Source organism: Aulonocara stuartgranti, assembly GCF_965226115.1.
Source record: "Aulonocara stuartgranti genome assembly, chromosome: 12".
Classification (NCBI taxonomy): domain Eukaryota; kingdom Metazoa; phylum Chordata; class Actinopteri; order Cichliformes; family Cichlidae; genus Aulonocara; species Aulonocara stuartgranti.
Window position 1 is genome coordinate 23275908 of NC_138948.1, and position 21416 is coordinate 23297323.

Consider the following 21416-nt stretch of genomic DNA (forward strand, 5'->3'; position numbering starts at 1 on the left):
TCTTCTCTTTCACATACACTCCCTGTCATTGTTCTCTCTCTCCTCACGTTTGTAATTATAAAGTGGCAGAAACGGTGTCGCCTGTCAGCCAGCCATTGGCTGTTTGACATTGAGAGTTGCAAAAGAAGAGGAGTCCCGTCTCGTCCATATACATCGCCTCATTCTTTTGCCCGGCGCCCTGGCGGTGGTGTTGTCGGTGATGGTGGCTGTGCATCCGTGTCAGCACCTGCGCTGTATCCTTTCCTGTCCATCACTGTGCAGGTGAAGCAGATGATTGGATTCAGTCAGCAGGGTGATTAATGAGGGCCCCTCTGGATTTGGGACAGCCTATCAATCATGTCATTAGGGCCAATGTGCCCTGAAAGAGGCAGACCTCCGCCAAGGAATAACTGCATTCATCTTCATCTGTGTATGCATCCCGTCAGCCCAGCCAGGGTCACCATGATGGAGAACAATAATCTTCCCCTCTACAAATTACTTTGCAAAGACAAGGTGGGTGCTGTTGGGGAGGGGGTGGTGGTAGTGGTTTACAGTTAGGAAAGGAAAAGAGGAAGGTAAAGATGAAGGAACTGAAGAGGGATCGTGTAGGGCCAAATGTTTTTTGTGAAGGCGTTTACTCTGAATGTGTGTGCGCACGGGATGCCAGTAAGAGAAGTGCCAGTTGTTTTTGGAGTTATTACAACCTTCCTCTCTCTCTTCCTCGCTCTCTCTCTGACACTGTATTCTGATTGTTTACAAGCCAGGCGTCACTTCCCTGTGAAGGTTAGTTTAATGAATAGTAATGATCCCACTGAATGCCTCCGACAGGTGATACATAATCACTCTTCTTTCACTTTTCCACCCCCTCACCACCCCTCAGCCGCCTCGTCTCTTGCCTTTTTTTCTCTGCACTTACCCCCTCTTCCTGTCACTGTAACAGACAGCATTTCCTAGAACTGGTCATAATCTATTCAGTGTCCTTATTTATTTCATTTTTTTTTTAATGGTTACGCTACTGAATCAACTTTATATGAGGATGAATGTGTCCAGAGTTTGCTATGATTAAGTGAGCGACCAGAAGACAACATTTCTGGGAACAAGCAGCAAAATGCAACGCCAAAGGTCACAGATCAGCCAAAAACGAAAGCTGTTTTCCCATCAGTCCACACTGCAGTTCATTCAGTCAAGCATGTGCATCATTTAGCACAACAAACAAATCTGAGATTCATTGATTTTACTCATACAGATTGTCAGTAAAAAATTATCTTGGTTACATGATACATCAAAATTTGAATGCTCAATTAGAAATGGATGTCTAAGTTGCATTTGTTTAGTATTTTTCTAGGTAATTCTTATGGCAAGTAGCGAAACATACCATCAGTCAGTTTGATGCATTTGAACCTCCTCCTTCAGCAGACAGTCAGCCCTTATTTTTGACGATCACAAAATTACATTCGGGGAAATAAATTTTATGAAAAGATTTTGAGGCTGACATCAGTAGCCTATACTAAATGAGAGGGAAGATGGACTAAGAAAAAAATAGCACTTAAGCTACTGTTGGCACCATTCTAATGTTGACCTCTTTCCATATCCTCCTACCTGTCTGAGCAGAGTTTGCGGGCCTTCTGCAGCTGCAGTTGTGTCCACTTTGGTCGTTTTTCCTCCAAGGCCTGTATAACTTTGTGCACTGAAGGTTTGGGAACACCCTAACAAGGCAAATGAATAAAAATATGACAGACATTAAGACAGTCATCATATACAGAAATTATAGGTCTGGTACAACCCACTACTATTTGTAATTTCTAACTAAACCCTCTACCTGTTGTGGCTACCACATCAATTTCAGCCATTACCTTTTGCTGAATGCCTATGGCCGCCTGTACGCACTCTGCCAGCAGGGACAGGCGGTCTTTTGCTGAGCGGTCCAGAGCCAGACCACTGATCTGTTCTAGTGTGTCTGGGTCTTCTAGGCCCTGGATCAGGCAGCCCAGCAAGGCCCAGATCAACAGGCCCACTAACCGCAGCTGCCGGGCATGCTGGGAAAGGTGCTTCTCTGCCACTTGGAATAGAAAGCGGATCGGGAGTGGCAAGGATGCTACAGCCATTGGCAGGTTGGTGAAAATGAAGGACAATGCTTGAATTGCTAAGGATATGATAGCTAGAAGAAGAAAGAAATGTTAGTAAAATTCCTTGAATTTTATCTTGAATGTGCAAAACTCAGTCTGTGCATACTTTTAGCAACAGTGTCCTTTCCCTTTACATCCAATGGTGTGTAGTTCCAGTCCTTGGGTATCTTAGCCAGGACATTCTCTGGCACAGTACGCTTGAACAAGGCTGCACCAGGCTCCTCTGTGGCCTGCCAACCCAAAACCATGGAGACGAGGTGTTGCAGAAGGCTATTGGTGGATTTTGTGACTATGTCCCGGACACAGCTGACAACTATAGGTACTGTCCGTGTGGTGTCTGACAATAATAAACAAAGGAAGCAGATTTTTTAAAACAAGGGTCAGCTAAAGAAGATCAGATGAATGACTCCAGACCGTAATTATTATTTAGTTTTAAGATTTGGGGAAAAAAATATTGGTAAACTGCATAAGATAAAGTACAAGGTTAGTGTTACAGCAACAAACTGTTAGGTTTGTTAGGTTACTGAATTCACATACTTTGCACTAAAAATGTTAAATTTGAAATCAATACTTTGTGTTTAATCTGAATTTTTTAGCTATGTCAGAAAAAGGCGGATATGTTGTCAAAACCTTTCAAAATGATACGAATGATAAGTTTCTTTAGAGAAAACCTCCTTATACTGTTCTAATTATCCCTGCACTAGGAATATGAACATGTTTCTGTATACTGATAAAAAAATGGAGAGTGGATGCTTACACATTAGATCAGTTGACATTTCATGTTATAGTTATTGTGCTTTGGGGTTTATTTTTAAAGCAACAAATCAAAAGTCAAGAAATAACTCTACTTTTCAAAGAATGACAAAAAACAGAGCCATAAATAATTTATATGAATCCATATAGTGTTATGGTATTCTCTTAAAATATCTGCACCAAATGTGAGTACTCAAGTTCAAACTAAAATCAGATGCTCTCGATCAAATCCAGGTGGCCTGATAGCACGAATCTTGCTACGTTCTCCAGGTTTACCGTTTGTCATCGGTTTGCCCTTTTATATCTCGCTCATATTGTTGGCAGACTAACTACAGTATGAAGTTGTATGGCACTCATAAACTTCCTACAGCCCCGGCTGTAAAACCAAAGGCTACAATCGGGAGAAACAATACTGAAGCGGCACTAAAAGTGCACTGAAATCTCAAAGGACGCCTAACAAAATAAGTAACCTTAGCCGCAGAAAAAGAGGAGAACGGAACAGAAAATGATATGGGTTTTCGAAGGACAAGCGCTCTGTTGCAGGTGAGACCTAGACCTATTTTTCAAAGTCACTTGATTCTCAGACTCTATACCACCTGCAACTGTATTGACTTATGTATTGATCTCAAGCAACCTGGTACAGTGTGATGAAACGTCAATGAAAGCGGAGAAATAGTGAAGCTCTCAATGTAATCTATGAGTTAACTCAGAGTACAGTTTAAATAGAAATGGGGGCACTGGGGGTATCCTGTAACCAAAATTATAATACAAAGATTTGGAACGGTCCAATAATTAAACTAATTACCCTGTGAGGATAAATGTTGATTGGATGACATTGAGAATTTTCTGCGGCACACTCTAGCTCTCTTCCCCTTCATTCACTCTGTCGACCCCTCCCTTGCTCAGTATCCATCTAAATACTCTTCTCCAATCACCCTAATTTATGCTACAATAATTACCACTTACCCAGGATATAAGAATCACCACTAAAAAGAGCTTCACACTCCACAGGAGCTCAGATTAAGCTCTGTATTAAAACTTGCACTAGAAAGAGGCAGAGAGAGTTGGGGAATAACTATAGTCTGTGTAAAAGTATACTTATGCTTTAGCTCATGTTCATGCAGTGTCAACACTGGCCTTTAGAGAAAATAAAATTGAGATATTCTTTGAGGGAAGATTTACCATAGTATTTAAAAATTCACCAATTAGACTCAACATAAAATCTGGCAAGGTGCACTGAATAACATTGAATCGCATTACAATGCAATATTCTGAGAGACATCAGGTTTTGTAGCTCTCACTTTGACCTGTAGCACCTGCCTAAAATGTTGCTCCAGGCCAAGCACACAACCCCACGGCAGCAGGACAAAGGCACCCTGCCAAACGGCACAAACTGTTTACGGAGGCGTAAGGAACAATAACAGCCCAAGGTGTTCGTTCGGCCTTTAAACTCTCCAGATCCCAAAACGATTGAACATCTGGAGGACCTGCTGGAACAAACCGTGATCCAGTGTCAGTACCCTACAACAAACAGGACCCAAAAGAGCCACTGCCAGACACCAGAAGAGACCAGGAGGAGGGCAGCCAACACAATATGAAATATATGCAATTTTAATTTATTTACTTCAATTCACTACTCGGAAATTCATGTAATGATTATTTGTCATGTTCTCCAGTTTATCACGAACTGTTCATTTTAAAACTAACCTGATTTAAAGTGCTGTATTTTAACACATACTTTAGGCACAGTGTGTTTGACACACTTCTGAAGTAGGAAGTAGAAAATCCTAGGAGTTCCTAGTTGAAATTTTCAACTGTAGCGCCCCCTCAAATCAGATTTCCCACTCACAAAGTCAGAGAAGCCCTACAAACCCCAACTTTAAAACAGTAGTGCATCTAAAGTTGTAAAACTGTAAAGCATGTACTCTGTGCTACCACTTTTGTGTATTTGTGACTGACTAAATAGGCCGTACATAGAGCACTGACCAGGTTCTACATATGAACATCTGCAGCCATTTTTGTTCTTTTCCAACTGCTACTACTAGAACACAACTCTGGAATGAAGTCACTCCCAGCTCTGACACCTGATTTCCAAAGTAAAAGGAATCCAGGGTTACAGTACTAGAGCACACAAACTAGAGATTGTACAACTGCTCATTCCGAAATCAGTGCAATGCCAAATTGTGGCAGCAATTGCTAAATATTAGGACACAGCAGCAAGGTTGTTACTTTACCTGCCAGAGTGTAGAGATGTTCCCATATGTGTGCACGTTCCAGGTATGGTTGAAGGGCCTGAGTCAAGGCCTTAGGAACATTATTCAGGCAAGAGAAAAGGTTGAACAATGACATCATGAAATCATCTCCCGCCTTGCAGCTCTCTGTAGACATTTCTGAGCTGTTCTCCTGGCAAAAATCTGAAAAATTAAGCGTCATTTTGGTGACACACATCTGTGAACAGTACAAATTAATGTGCAGATTAATGAAATCTTGATATTCTGGACCACTTGGCACAAAAAACTGGATGCACAAAAGATTAACACTCGTGCACACACATACATCCAAGGGTGTGTAGGCGAGTGTACAGCGTTTTTTTTTTTTACAAACTATAGTCCAGAAAATATCACTCTTATGGATGTAGGTTTAGAAAGATACAAAACCCAATTCTGTGAAGCAGCATTTTGATTTCCATGAACAAAAGCACATTGGAAAATGTCAAGGCTTCCCAACCTGACACATGTTAACAGAACGGGTGAACAAAAGGCACTGTGGAGTAGAAGGGGAAGAAAAATCCACATCTGTGTTAGATGGAGGAAAAGAGACAATAAAAAAACAGAAAAAGAAACAGATTTCAAAGCCCCTGGCTGTGGTATCCACAGTACACGGAGACAGGAAGTGAAAAGGAAGGGGTTTTGACAGGGTGTCCTTGTGGGGGTTGCTGTCTGAGAATAGGGCTGAGGATCGAGGTGTGTATATGTGTGTGTGTGTGTGTAACCCATATGGATGTCTATATATGTGTTCTATGTGCTTACACGTAAGTGTGTGTGTGTGTTAAGTTGACAGGGGTTGCTGAGGAAAAGCCCATTGCTCCAGAGGTGGCAGACATCCAGCAGTCTGTCAGTCAGCTGTGTGGGAGATGACAACCATTTGAATAGGAGAGAGTATGTAACGCAGCAGTCAATGAGGGGGCGCTGTGATGAAGGGCAGCATGGCTTCCTTCTGACTAATGCTGAACTATTTTAAAATGGCAGGGCTAAATTAGCTGCAGCATCCCAGTGACAGTAACATTAGCCACCTTAATAACATGCAGGTAGGAAGTGCTCAAACTGTTCATGGAAGCTGATTTCTTCTGTCCCTCTAGCCAAGACTCCCTTTGCATCCCTCATGGCTATTTTCATTCACAATAACAAATCTAACACGTAGACTCCAAAGTGGTCAAACAGCCTGACCTCCAATCAGTCCATTAGGTGGCATTGTGTGGATTACACCATCATCTTATTCACTGCCTGTCTAGTAATTGGTCCTTGAGGAGAGAGTGTTCTGGATCTCACTGCTGTGGCTGCAGTGGTCCAGGAAACAGGGGTGACTAACATTAATTTCCACTTGGGGTGCTGGATAACATGGCAGGTTAACTAGGTGCCTTATAATAATGATCCCATTATGGAGCAGCAGATGACTTCAGAAAAACATGTCAGTGTGCTGGCACATCTCTGTGGAGTTTCCACTACTCCTGCAGCACACAATAATTCCAATGTGTTTTTGTTTCTATGCTGATTTCTCAAATGCTTTTTCCCCCCTTCCTCTCTGTCTCTAAGCTTATCCAACCTTGATACGAAGCCAATGCATACACCTGTTTATCTTCCGGACAGCCAGTCAACCAGTCACAAGGGCCCTCTCTGTAGACCTCTGTAATTGGAAGCAGACACGCTGAAGATAATAAAAAGGCCATGTGTGTGTGTGTGTGTGTTTGTGAGCGTGTGTGTGTGCATCTGTACACCTCTAATTTAGGGTAAGCTGTACAAATGTGAAAAGTGATACTGTAGATGTAGAGAAGGTATGTTTTGAAATTATTACACAGTGCGAAGGTCTGTTAGTTGGCTGGCCAGTTTTCTCATAAGTTAGTGTACTTTGATAAGGCAGGTACAAAGAGTTAGAAAATGAACCATCAACAAAAAAAGAGCCTTGAATTAGCTATAATAAAGTCTAACTGAAACAGCGTGGATTCACCAAACCATCTATTAGTCACACTAGAATTTTTTCATCAACAGTGCTTCAAAACACACGCTAATATGTACATGTATGTGGAAGTGCAGAGGCAACACAGTAGTGTAGGCATTCAGTCAGGCTGTTCCTTCTGTCTGTCTGCTTCCTGGTTAATTACCACGTCACCGTGATAACACATGAGAGTCAGCGCTCCTAGCGTTGATTTACGGCAGCATGCAGAAAGAAGCATTGCGGAGCCTCTGAGTCAGACTCAGACCGAGCAAGAGAACAAGACAGTGAGAGTTGTTATTAATGAGGTCGCTATAATGTGAATTAATGTGCGAGTGCACAACAGTCTTTAAAGGTTAGACTGTTGAGAAGACTGTGGAGAAAGGAAGGAAGGGAAAATCTTTAAAGGTCAGGCCGTGTGTTTTGCCTGTGCCTGTTGAGTGTTTATTACTGCACTCTATTGATTTAGTGATGATGATGACCAAGGTGAAAATGATGATGAAGGCAAAGATGCTGATTATAACTTCATAAAATGGATAGAGCTTACCCAAGGTCTGTAAAATGTACTTAAGATATTAGAGCGCTGCAATTAAAACAGAGGTAAACACTTCCCTGTCATGTTCTCTTTGGGATCAGAGAGTTATTAAAAAAATTTAATTTTAAAGAATGAAAGAACGTGGCTTTAATTGTCCCCGAAAAGACAGACAGCCAGGTATGTCCACGACACACACACACTATAGCCCTTATCCAGTAACATGTAACAATCCACGTATGCATGCAAAAACGACAGACTTACAAGAATTTTCCAGGAGTATTCTGGGCAGGTGACAGTCTCTGTAAAGCAGCATTTGAAGGAGCAACTTGGGATTGCATCCGGGGTCAGATGTCAGTAGCCTCAGTTGACATGCCAAAGATGCCTGGCCCATAAGGCCATCTCTGGGAGAGATGGAGGAGAGAAGGAAGGAAAACAAAGTTGACAGTTCTGCAGTGTCAGGTGAGGTAGAAGTCTGCTTAGTGAGAGACAACAAAGAAGGAAAAAGCTTCACAAGTGAAAGATAAAGAAGTCTTTGATGACGCTTTGGAGGGAATATTTGGTAACACTGGTAACTTCCTTCAGTGTCACTCACTCCATATACAAGCCAAGTCTCCAAATGCCTTCATTCTCGCTTACTTATAGTGTGCACCGGGAAGGAATTAGCTCTAATCTTGGCCAGCTAAAAGCAAATTAACATTTGGGAGACAGCCAAATACATGAATATACAGCAGTACCCACCCCTTCATCTTTTGTATAACCAAGAGGCTGCAGCCAGCTGTGGGTAATGAGCCGTATCCTTGGTGTGTGTGAATGCGTGTGTGCGTGTGCACTCTTCAGAGCCTATGCTTGTCGTTATGTATGTGTGCGAGTGTGGGAGCATGCTGACATGTGTGTGCCTCCACGTTACTTTATACATCTCAATAAAATCTAATGGAAGGAATGGACAGAGTTTGTCTGAAGAGCAAGGAGGCGGGAGGCAGCACAGGGGGTGTCTGCCCAGAAATTAACCATTCTATTTGAGCCAAACGGCTAGAGCAGGGTGCACCCTGCTGCTTGACTGAGGAAAACTATGCCTCGGTCTGACAGCACAATTTATGATGTCACTGAGACCGCAAATCCAGGAGAAATCCTCTTTTAACTGCTCTGATGAATCTATCCAGCTACAGCACCGGGTCATCTTACTAAACCAAGACACACAGATATAGATGTATACACACACACACACACACACACACACAGGCAAGATAAATAGCGCAGGGTATAAATGTGCACATACAGAAAATATTTTTTAGCCTGTACAGCTGGATGATTTATTGAGATCTTTTGTGATTTTATCATTGCTTTATTGAATAACCATAACAATGGGCTTTATTTTAATGGACTGGGGAGAGATTTGGCCAGAAAGGTTGAGGACCTGTGGTTCTGGCCACGAGCCACTGGCAGGCTGCTGGCGCCTTCGAATGAAGGCAGGAGGTGGGAGCAAAGAAATAAAGAGGTCATAAAAATAAACTAATTTCAGTTCTCTGATACTTAGGAGCAGGGGAGCAGGGGTTAGTTTGATTTGTGCTCCGTCAGCGCACAATGACATCACCTCTGGCTGTGAAGCAGATGAGAGGGGAGTAAGGTGGAGACAAGGGTGAGGGGAAAGCATGATTGACTGCACAGTGGAGGTCACAACAGTAACTGGACACAAATGTACACACATGTATATAATTGTGCACATTCAGGTGTGTATGCTATCAATGCATCATGTGTAAAGCTCTTAGCAACCATGAGCATCAACAAACTCACTGTCAGCGTCAACGGTAGTTCATTCATTTGGTTTTTCTTTCTTACCTTGCATCTGTGTTATATTACCACAACAACTGCAGCTTGACACTTGAGTGGCACGTTATATATCCACACATACAGTATGCAGCTGTAACTCCAAACACAATCACATATGTTTCTCTACACACGAGGAGGATGGAAGGGATTGTGATTGCTTGGCATACCAGAGTGTGTATGTGCATTTGAGAGTGAACGTGTATATTGTCCGTGTGCCTGCTGTATGATGGGTGATAGATGGTTAGATGGGTCTATTTTGTATACCTTATAGCTTGCTCTGTGAAGACCTCGGGGTTAATAGCATTTAGCCAGCGTATGACAGGAATGGTCGGTGGGTCTGGTGAGGTCTCCTTCGCAGCATCTATCATAAATGTCCTGTTGCATTTACAAAAAAAATAAAATAAAATAAACACCACACCACACAAATGTTTCCAGAATCAGTGGTGACAGCCATCTGACTCACTCTGTTCAAACAGTGTAAGATGGAAAGTATGAAAACATTGCAGTATCTTTTTATCATCTTACCAAATTTTAAATTAAATAACAAAAATGACCATACTGTACCAACCTATGTAGCAAAGATAGAGGTGCTGTGACAATGACGAGGACTGTCAGGAGCTGGTCACACAGGTTGTGGATTTGGTATGGCCAGTCTGAACCACCTGCTATTATGGTAATCACTGAAGAAGGGTTGTAGCACACCAAGGCCTCAGGACCTTCACACAGACTCCACATAAGGTGCTCCACATACAGCAACATTGCTGTAATGTCACATCTCCAGGACGAGGGAAACAGAAAGAGTGAATTTAAAGAGAAAAACAAAATGGATGTGATTGAAAAGCTGAGAACACCTAAAGATTATCTACTGCGAGTCTCATTTCACAGCCAGCTAGATAATAGGAACTTCTTCTGATTTTACCGTTGAGATCTGAAGCGTCCCGGCTTTGGATTTCGCAAGATTTGCGATCACCCTAAAACTTAGTGCTATGTTACATCAACCCACTGCTTTTACTTATATGCCAGTAAATCTGCTTTCTTAAATGGTTATGGAATGCTGCTCATCATCTATCATCACCTCTTTTTTGCTTCCCTTTGATCTAAATTCTCACAACAAAAGGGAAAGGACTGATAAAATAGAGATGATGGAGCATAGGAGTACCCATGTGAACACTATAGCAAGAGGGAGACCTGGAAAAGCTTTGGAAAGGCATCTGTTTAGCCTATGCTCACACTTTATAACTGTCCTTCCAGAAACACACAAATCTCCCAGAATCATAAACCAGGTTTCCCGTTGACATCTCATGTATATTGCACTCAATCTTTGTTAATACAGAGTTCACTTTATGTGGCATTTTTGAAGCATGGTTTATCCTGTAACTCCAACTGATGTATTGAACAAACAAATACTAAAGGTTTCTTGAAATGATGGCCAAAGAAAAGCCTTACTGTCAAAGTTTCAGACTCCCAGAGCAGAGACTCTGGAGTGGAAGCAAACTGAGTTCCTCCGATAGCTCCTAGCCTTTGGATAAAAGTTCCCGTGATGGAAAAAGTCTGTGTGTGCTGCATGGGGCTAGAATGTGTGGGTGGTGCCTCCACTCCTCAAACTCAGATTCTGCCTTTTACATTTGCATTAAAGGATAGACATGCACAAAATTCTGACTGTATAAGCGTCTTGCAATTTTTTTGACGTGCTCAACTTATTAAAAGTCAGTTGTTTATCAACTTTGACTAACTTCCATCACAGCATTTCTCAGCAGTTAGTCCATCCACAATTAGACAAATGAAAACGATTGCGACATATTTATTTAAATGTTAAAAAACGAAACAAAATGGAGTGTAGGTCTTTGCTTGGTGTATTACTGTTTTAGAGTCCATTGTTATATTTATATGTATATATTATCAGTAATATGCATGATAAAATACCTGATTTGCAGGTGCCTCTTATATGAAGCCCGCGCTCTGGCATATCTTCGCACTAGCAGTTGTAAAGTGTCTGTTAGAACCTGGCCAAGGACATCCCTGGCCAGCTCTGCTGGAAGGACCGCCCACAGGTCGCTGCGAAGCCCGCACAGGAAGTAGAACCACATCTGCACTGAGAAGGAACACCTCTCGCCCTGTGGAAGAAAGTGATAGATTTGAGGGAGGGGGGATTGTAGATGAAGACATGTTATCATATGGAAACTGACAGTAAAAACAGAGAGAGGAGTTAAAAAAGGGAAAAAAGAGAGAGTGAGAGAGAAACCCTGAAGGAGAAGAAAGAGAGAGGCAGAGACGCAGGCAGGTCTGTCAACACCAGGATGTCTCAGTGGACATGCCACCTGCACTCTGCACCTGGGTTTCTTTTCCCACTGGGATTTTAGACTGCTTTAAAGTCCTGGACTGGCAAACACATCACAACCAGCACACACTTCCACATCCACTCTCACACATAAAAAGAGTGAAAGAAGGAAGAGCAAAAATCAAGAATGTTTCACAAGAAAGTGAGAAGAGGGGGAAAAACAGGACAGATTAAAAAGAATTACTATCCTGGCATCTTGCAGCTCTCTTGTAAAATATATAGGAGGATGCATTCTTTCCTTCACCTGTACACCAGAGTTACTATAGTTGTATGTCATTTCTAACTAGTTTTGCTTTTTGTCTCATTTTGACTTAAAAAAATCAGTTTAGTTTCAGTTTAGTTTTAATTATTTTCAATTTTTCGCTTTAGTGTTTTTAATTATTTTTTATCTTTTTTATTGTATAGAGGCCAGACAGATATCAAAGGCAATATTTGTGAAAGAAAAAAAACTTCAATAAAAACAGATAACTTTTTGAAAGCAGCTGGCTCACGGTGTTGTAGACATCCAGAGTCTTAATAGATGTAATAAAAATGTTTGTTTTTTTTTTAACCAAACTTACAAATACTTGAAGCTTCTCTACATTTTTATCTTATTTTAATTGGTTTTCGAGGTTTATTAAATAATTCCAATTAGTTTTAATTTTTTTCTAAATTTTTGGTTTAGTTTTCATTAACCATTTTAACTTTGCTATACACGTCCTAAATCTTCAAATTTATCCTATTATAAGGTCATTTTGCACAACGCATACACATTAACACTACCAAACTCTTCAATCCATTTTCTCCCACTTCACCCAATCTCTTGTTTACTTCCCTTCTTCTTCCTTCTTTTCCCCTGTATGTATTGGTCACAAACAGGAAATAAGTCCAAGCTTTATGTCCTGAACGGAGTTGCCATCTTCTGCCTATAGACTCACTCAAGGTTACACAGACAGGAGCTGGATCCAAATCAAAAATATAAAACATCAAAAATATAGGTACATACATAGACATACCAAATGACACTTACATCCTGAGATGCTGCTGTACACCTACACATACATTTACTGGTACGGATGCACAAAGTGATGGCTGAACAAAAGCACACACCTGCACACAGCAGGCCTGTCTGACACCAGTGACCCAGGGAGGGAGGGAGGAACAAAGGGAAAAAAAGTCAAAAGCAAAAAGAGAGAGGGGAGGTTTAGATTTGTTTAAGGGCATAAAGGTAGGGTAGTTCCAGGGGCCCTCTGCTGTTTCCAGACAGTCCCAGTGTAGACTGCAGACTTCAGACAACTGAATCCCTGGAGCCCCCAGGGCAGCATGGAAGCCACAGATGTTCTCAGGGAGCTCAGAGTAGAAGACTGAGTTAGAAGTGGGAGAGTGGGAGGTAAAGGTGTATTGTGGGAATGAAAAGAAGAAACAAGAAAGCTCTAGGGTGTAATTCCTAGAGTTCCTCAAAATCTATCCAACAAGCCTCCTAAGACACTGGCATTGAAATTTTTGCAATAAAAGAAATCAAATCAACACACAACAACACTAGAGCTGTTTTACACTTAAATAAAACTCACAGAAGTGTGTCACAACACATTTGTTTTGTTTAGTTGTTTGTTTTTAATCATATAGCGATTTTACCTCATAGAAAGGTTTAGGGTCAGCCCAGTGGTGGCTCTCTGCATCCTGAAGAATGCATGTATAACAAGCCTGGATACAGTAGCTGGTCAACTGCTCTCTCATGGCCTCGACTGTATCTTTGTATTTCTGCACAGGTAGTGGGGTCAGGGTTCTAGGCACAGATGAAGAAACATCTTTAAAGGTAATGTTAGAAAACACATAATATAATACACACAGCATATTAAATGAAAAAAACAAAAAAAACAAAACAAAACAGGTTTACTAGGGTAAACAAGTTCAACAGTGCAGAATCCTGTAATGCATATGGATAATTAAGAGCTGTCTTTTATGTACTGGGAGCTATCAATGGCACGGGTGAAATGATTAGATGAAAGAATAGATGATTTATTATAAAAGTTCAGTGTGACATTTCATACCCTTTAAATCCACCTGCCTTTATACTTTCCAGAGAGGGGACTTAAAACCAGGGGGGAGTTAATGGTGTAAAGAGAGGAAGGCGGTTTATGACCAAATGGGGTACCATGCAAGTGCAGGTGGAGTGCAGGGGTAAAGGGCCAAGGGTGGGAAAACAGGAGCACAAACAGCACCAAGGATGTTTTTAAAGGAGATCTGTGGAGAGCAGTTTAAGGGGGTGATAAGGGGCATGAAAATGTTGAAGAAAATGGATGGAAAAACTTAGCAGGTGCAGATACTGTGGGTGTTGTTACCCTCTGTCGTTATCTCTGGTAACCCCCTGTTCATCTAGAATTTCTTTGACTTTCAAGAATCATTTTAAATTTCCTAGTTTCTAAATTTGGAAGAAATCTTCTTCATCCACTGCTTCAGTTGATTAACATACTAAATATTTATCTTTTATTTCAAATTAGGGTAAAAAAAAAATGAAAATGTATTTTACATAAGGTAGCTGGAGCAAGTAGTGCTATGTGATTTATGTTTCTGGTGCAAATCCTTGTAATATAGATCTGCAAAGCTGCCTGTCAGCTGCTAATGGTTACTGCTGATACTTTAAGAGATGCTGCTTGCAACTAGGCAAGACAGGCAACTGCTAGGTAAGGCAGGCCCCAGACCGGTGGGGGGCCCCTCAGGGCTGACAGACAGTTAACTACAACGATAGCAATGTGCAAAGTTGGGAATGGCAGTATAGGAGAAACCTGACCTCTCTAAAGGGAGCCCCACCTAACTCCACTCCTGTTGCAAGTGGCATGCACGATTCTGCTTGAACAAATGTAATCACAAGGAAAATGAAGAAGAGCTATTACGATCAATGATATGATTTTATACTTCTAAGAGTGGAAAACAGAAAGAAGAAAAAGGAGAAAGAAAAGAAAAAACAAGGCAGTGGTAAGTGGAGCAGATAGTCATCAAATACAATGCTAAAGAGCTAAATGCAGATTATTTCTTTGTTTACTTTGTTTTAATATTGGTTTATTTAGCTAGCAGAGCGGGGCAGATTGCGCATGGCCAGGGGTCAGGATTGTCTTATTAGCATAGCAACCAGATATTAGAATCTAGTAGTTACAGAATAGATACTTTATCACCATTCAGATTTGCTTTAGACATTGTTATTGAAATAAACATGGTCTCTGCCACTTTTCTTTGTTAAACGCTGTCTCCACCTGAGCTATGGATGATAAGTTATGAAATTTAGAGCCAAGTGTACTCTAAATTACTACATTATATTAGTGTAATTATTGTGCTATACACTGAGGGAAATTATTATTTAATCCCCTGCTGAATTTGTAACTTTGCTCGATTACAAAGGAATGAACAGTGTGTAATTGTTACGCTAGTTTCATTTTAATGGAGAAAGACAAGCATATCAACCAAAAATCCAGAAAAAAATGCATTACATAAAAGTTATAAACTGATTTAGAGAAGGCTTGGGAGAAAAACCAAATTGAAGCTCTTTTGCATCAACTCAACCTGCCATGTTTGGAAGAAAAGAAATGCTGAGCATGACCCAAAGAACACCATCCCCACAGTTAAGGAGAGACGTGGAAACATTACTATTTGGGGCTGTTTTTCCTGCTAATGGTACAGGACGACTTCACCGCATTGAGAGGCCAATGGACAGGGCCATGTACCATTAAATCTCACACAAGCACCTCAGCCCGAATACTTAAGATGGGTCATGCAGGTGATATTTATTTCCCTCGGTAGATCAGTCTATAGCACAATAATTACACCAATATAATTGAATGTATGTGCAGTGTGGTGTGTGCATTTTGTTGTAGTTTCCAAATCTGTTATGTAGGTTTAATGGTTTTCTGAAAATGAAAAAGACATATTTTCATTATGTAAAAACTTGAGTAGACAGTCAAGGCTATCAAATGTAATGTGTACGTCCAAGAACAACATTCAAAAGTTGAATTTGAGTAATGCTAATTTTGTAACATGAAAGCTATGAAAATGACATTATTAATGTGTTAGTGTATAAATATACTTCCTTTAATATAATGGTGATGAACACTTGGTTGGGTGGGCCTAGGGCCCATAGGTTTCTAGAATCAACACTGGATATTTTGAGAGTCGTTTTAGAATTACTTTGCCACAGTAAAGCATTGCCTGTGTCTATAAGTGAAGTTTCCGTTTGTTTAGTTTTTAAGCAATCCACTAAGGAATCACCAAAGATAACTGTGACAAGTTTAGGATCAAATTAGAAGTAAAATATAATCACATTCTCCCCATGTGTTCCTGAGTTATGCAGTTGAATAATGACTAGTAAAGTCTTTTTGTGGAACATTACGGTGCCACAGTTAAGCTGACATTTGACCTTTTAAATGCAAAAGGCCATCATTTCATCAGTTTATCCTGTTAGACCAATGTGTGAAATTTCATGTGAAAGTCATAATTAGCATGTTTTGTGAGTTTACAGTGACCTTGACTCTTGACCTTTGACCAACATATTCTAATGAGTTCAGCCTTGAGTCCAAGTGAGTGTTTGTGCCAGATATTGTCAAATTTCCTAAAGGTCTAGAAATCATAAAAATGGTACAGATTTGAAGTTGCAAGCGACCTTTGACCAACAAACTCTTATCAGCTCTTCCTTTAGCCCAAGTAATTGTCTGTGCCAAATTAAAATAAAAGCCCTCAAAGCATTCCACAGATATAGCATTCATGAGAACAGGAATTAAATGGAAACCAGGAGACATAATGTCACTGGCCGTGGCAGTCACCAGGTCTAAAAAAGTTGGGAAAAAGACAAAGCATGGGAGCAAGGCAAATAAATAATTCAGCTGCGTGAAGTTTAAACAAAATAACTGTAAATGTCCATAAACATCTGGAAACACACTACTTACATTTTAGCTGCAGCAGTACTGGAATCCTTCAGCCTGGCACTGTAGTGCTCTAGTCGCTGGTGCACATAAATGCAAGTGGCCAGTAGAGCATGCAAGTTCTTCAGGGGAGCAGAGGATGGTACCTCCAGGGCCCTCTCCTGCAAACGACCCAACATGGCAAATGCTGCTCTGCCACATGACTCTATAAAGCTTGATCGCACCTGCAGAAGAGAGCTCTCGTTGCAGGCTGCTGCCAGTGGTAGTAAGGCATCCATTTCAGACATGACTGCTCCGCAAAACTGAGGGGGGAGAGAGATCGCAAACATGAGGCAAGATGATTTCAGTAACAGAGGGAAAATCTGTCAGTAAGAGGAAACAAAAAAACAAAAAAACAAAAAAAAAACAGTAAAAAGAGACCTCATTAAATGTAAATAATGGAACATTTGTGAGAAGTGATCAGAATGACAAGGATTCAAGACTGAGCTGAGTATTACACAGGCATTTATCTTGTGTTTGCCTACTACTGAAAACAGTGACAAGTGCAAACGATGAATACAAATATCTGAGGACATGCACTCGGCATCAACTTTGCTGTTAAAAATTCACAGCATTAGGTCAAACAAAAAAACACCAGTCATATTTTATAACATTGTTAATCACCGTAGTCACAATCTAATACAAATTTTACAACACACTGGAGGAGGTGGAAGTCAGACAGGAAAGAAGCTTGGCCCAATAAAGACGCACCACAGCATTTCAATCAGGTTGAGTTCTGATCTTTCATTGGGGCCATTGCAACGCACTGATAGTTTCTTTTTCTGTTGGAGATTTGCAGCTGGGCTTAGGATCATTGTCCTGATGCATGACCCAAATTCGGCCAAGCTTTATTGGTTGGACAGATGGCCTCACATTTGACTCTAGAAAATTTTGAGTTGACCATGAAGTCCTATGTATACCAATGATTACATTGTGTCCAGGTCCTGTGGCTGCAAAACAAGCCCAAGGTATTACACCTCCACCATTATGTATGACACATGGTACAAGAAGTTTGTGCTCATATTCTGTACATAGTTTATACTAAATGTGGTACTGTGCATTATGGTCAATCATCTTGGTCTTGTCTATCATTGTTCCAGGAGTGCTGAGGTTTGTTCAAATGCAACTTTGCATTTGACTTAAGATGTGGCGCCACTTCTTTTCAGAGAAAAGATTCTTTCTCCCGGTAGCGCTTCCAAACAAGAAAAACTCAGTTTTCTTCTTAGTGTACTTTCTTGAACTTTAACATTTAACATGAGATGTAGCTCTTGGGATTTTTTTGCAGTTTCTCTGAGCATTGCACAGTCTGACCTTGGGGTGAATTTGCTGGGAGTTCCACACCTGGAAAGATCCTGGCAACTGTCTTGAATGTTTTCCACTTGTGAATAGTTTTTCTCACTGCAGAATGATTGGCTTCAAATTGTCTGGAAATGACCTTATAACCCTTCCCAGATTGATGGGCAGAAAGAACTGCTTCTCTAAGGTCATTGTCGATATCTTTCCTTCTTGGCATTGTACGAATCAAACCAGCAAAACTTCTGCTTTTATGCTATTGATAAATTAATCAAATGTCAATTTTTTTACATTACTGTGAAAACTTCTTACACAGCTGTATTTGTGAATCCAAATGTATAGACCTAAAATATGCATATGCTTAAGTTATGAGCCAGGTGGATCAGTAGAAGCCTTAAAACATAGCACAAGGCCCATATCTGCTGGATCTATTTATCTAGGTCACACTGAAGAAAGAAAATAACACTCAGAAGACTGTTGCAGTTTAATCAATCAGTCAGTCATAGTGTGAATCACCTGCTTCTACAGTCACGGGATTACTTGACTAGCTGTCGGAGAGGACTGAGAAGTTCAGCATTTCTATTTCTGTTACAGCTAACAGTGTGTCTGCAGCTGACAATCTAACAATCTCTTCAAACAATTTTCTCGATAAAAGCTTTCTGTGGGGCCGGCAAACAATGACCGCTTGGACAATTAAGTCAATACAGGACTGAATGTTGTCATTAGGAGCTTATCTTTGATGGGAGAAAAAAGGAGCATAATGGAAAGATCCTGAAGAAGCATACAAATACAGTATTCGCACACATATAAACACTCACACACTGAAGCCAGTTGAAGTCAGTCTGAAACCTTAACTAGCTAAGATCAAAGCGTGTGATCCCACCAGGACTATTGCAGCAAGGTGAAAGAGATTTTATAAAGTGCTAGCGAGCCCTGTTTATGTGTGTGCAGAATGTGGAGTAGACAGACAAGTGAAGAAATGAACACGCAGGTGAGGGCTTCGCTAAAGTCTGAATACAGAAAAGGCACTTCTGCTGCTATAATAGAAAGCTGGCATGAAGGTTAGAAGGGTCTAGTAAAACAAGGAGAGTTCAATCCCAGGTTCTGACAGGAGGGTGAGTTACAGCTGTTGAAAGCAGGCTGTTTGTAATTCATCTATCTGCCAATAATAAAAGTACATCATCAAGTACTGTGATGGATGAACAGTATCATTGCAACCTGCATATTTATGGTAATATAGACAGAGGAAAGTGGGTTCAGATAAAAAAGCAAGGACTGAGGTATGAACAAATGAATATAAATGTGAGAAATATTGATCTATCATAATATCTTTCTACCGGCAATTTTCAAGGTTTTGTCTTGTAAAAAGTAAATTTGCTCTTCTCAGACACTAGAGCATGTTCAAGCATATTCGAGCAAACACATAGAGTATGTGTGTATAAACACATATACCACCCCTCCCACACACACACACACATACACACATATATGTATTTGTCTTGAATATCTTTTTAGCTCAGTGTTATTGAATTCAAATGCATGCATGTATAACCTTTGGGCTGAAAGACTCTTCTTTGAAACGTTGACCTACACATAACTACGCTGTACAGGTCCTGAGTACAGACAAATTCTGACACTCGTTAGCAGTGAGAGCCACAAATACTGTCAGTGTAAAAGGGTTAGGGGAGGAGAGAGTGGGAGGAGGGAAGAAAGGTGAGGCAGTAATGATAAGAGTCTGAATAGTGCTCAGTGTAGGGGAGAGTGGTGGGTAGTTGAGAGGAAGATGAATGTGAGTTGGGGAAAGTTTCAGGTAGAACTCCCTGAAAAGTTGTTCGGAAAAATTTAAAAATGCAGAGAAAATGAAGAAAAGCGAAAGTGAAAAAAAAGAGGAAAAAAACAGCATAGTGACAGTGTGTATGTGGCTGGCCACACTGGAGATCCTTTTGTAGAGAGTTAAATTCTAAACCTTGTCTCACATTAGACACCAGCCTTACCTTTGGAGAAAAGTCAATCTCTGGTTTCTGCTTCACCTCTCCCTGCCATTTCTCAGGCCCTCTCTCACCCCTTCTGCTTATCCTGCTTTATTCTGTTCACTAACCAAGCCTCTTTGCCTTCATAATACATCCCTAGATCATTAGTGCACCATATACCCTCCACTTTCCACTTTCAACACCTTTCTCTACATCCCATCTAACCTACATAGTGGTTAAATGTTTTTTTTTTGTTTGTTTATTTTTTGTCTTTAGAGAACTCTGGTAATACTGATGACTTTTTTCGAGGAAACTTTTCAAGGTGTCATGCCCAAATCATTCGGGCCCTCTTTTGCACAGAGACCTTTCTGCTAGGGTAACAAAAAACATTATTCTCCCTGGGTCTAGGTATTGTTTGGAGACTTGCATTGTTCTGGGTGAAGAGGACAGTGAGTCCACTGTGTATGGCAAAAGGAACTAGCACACAAGACTGCACGACAATGAGGGCCTTGTACAGATATTGCTCATAGAATAAACCTACGCATTAGACTCATGTGTGTCTTCCTTTTTTGCACGTTTGACAACAGCTGAGTTTTACACATTTAGTACACAAAATAATTGACTAAAGGAGAGAGAATAAGGTTCTGAATTAGTGCTATTTGGTACTGAATGATAGAAAGGACTTGATATAAGGAAAGGTTAATAAGAGGAATCTATCTCTATAATGAGAGCAATGGGGGTATTTAACAATAGGAGAATTCAGAAGTTAAATTCCAGCCTGTCTGCACCTTTATTTTCTTTTTTAAATTATTCTTAAAGACAACAGGAGTAACCACAGGAGAAATTCTACTTTTGCTTGATTAAGGCCCTGCACTGTATTAGTGGGCTAATTTGATCTACAGTAAAACCAAACATTCCTCCAGCACGGCTTGTGTGACAAGAATCATTGGATAACTACATACTAATAACTAGAGCTACTTAAGGACTGCCCTGAAGCAAATGTACTTAAATCAAATTACAATTAAACATCGGTTTACTCGACACTATGTGCAAGAGTACCTTGGCTATCATTCTGGGAGTCTCTGCCTCTGAGTAGGAGGAGAATGTGTCTTCTCTGAGATGTGTGTTGCTGGCAGTGGTGAAGGTGGGTCTAGTAATCAGGCTCAGGGAGACAGAGAGATGTCCAGAAGAATGCAGTTCGTCTTCTTGTTGTAGATTCTTAGCACAGACATTATCCAGCACCACCTTTACGCAATGCTCCATGTGAGGGACTAGTCCCTTGAATGCTGACCTCCAGTTGAACTCCAGAACCTTTGCCTGGCAAACAGGAAATGAGCCAACAGCCAATTAATGTCTGAATGGTGAAGGGAATACTTTACCTGTTCATTTCACTGCTATAAAACACTGCTTGTTTGCAATCCTAAAAAAAAGTTAATATGCCCGCATGATATGAAATAG

General features: G+C 40.7%; 1 protein-coding gene across 6 annotated transcripts in view; it reads right to left on the reverse strand.

Moving 5' to 3' along the window:
* kiaa0825 (KIAA0825 ortholog) overlaps positions 1–21416 on the reverse strand; it is a 122134-nt gene that overhangs the window by 68344 nt on the left and 32374 nt on the right. For all 6 annotated transcript variants that reach the window (XM_082554003.1, XM_082553998.1, XM_082554002.1 and 3 more), the window contains 11 exons: positions 21018–21275; positions 16681–16958; positions 13382–13532; positions 11353–11543; positions 9998–10204; positions 9694–9804; positions 7864–8003; positions 5093–5272; positions 2212–2442; positions 1833–2137; positions 1579–1685 (listed from right to left, as the gene is read on the reverse strand). In XM_082554003.1, coding sequence (XP_082410129.1) covers positions 1579–1685; positions 1833–2137; positions 2212–2442; positions 5093–5272; positions 7864–8003; positions 9694–9804; positions 9998–10204; positions 11353–11543; positions 13382–13532; positions 16681–16958; positions 21018–21275 — 2159 coding nt within the window. The remainder of the gene's footprint in view (positions 1–1578; positions 1686–1832; positions 2138–2211; positions 2443–5092; positions 5273–7863; positions 8004–9693; positions 9805–9997; positions 10205–11352; positions 11544–13381; positions 13533–16680; positions 16959–21017; positions 21276–21416) is intronic.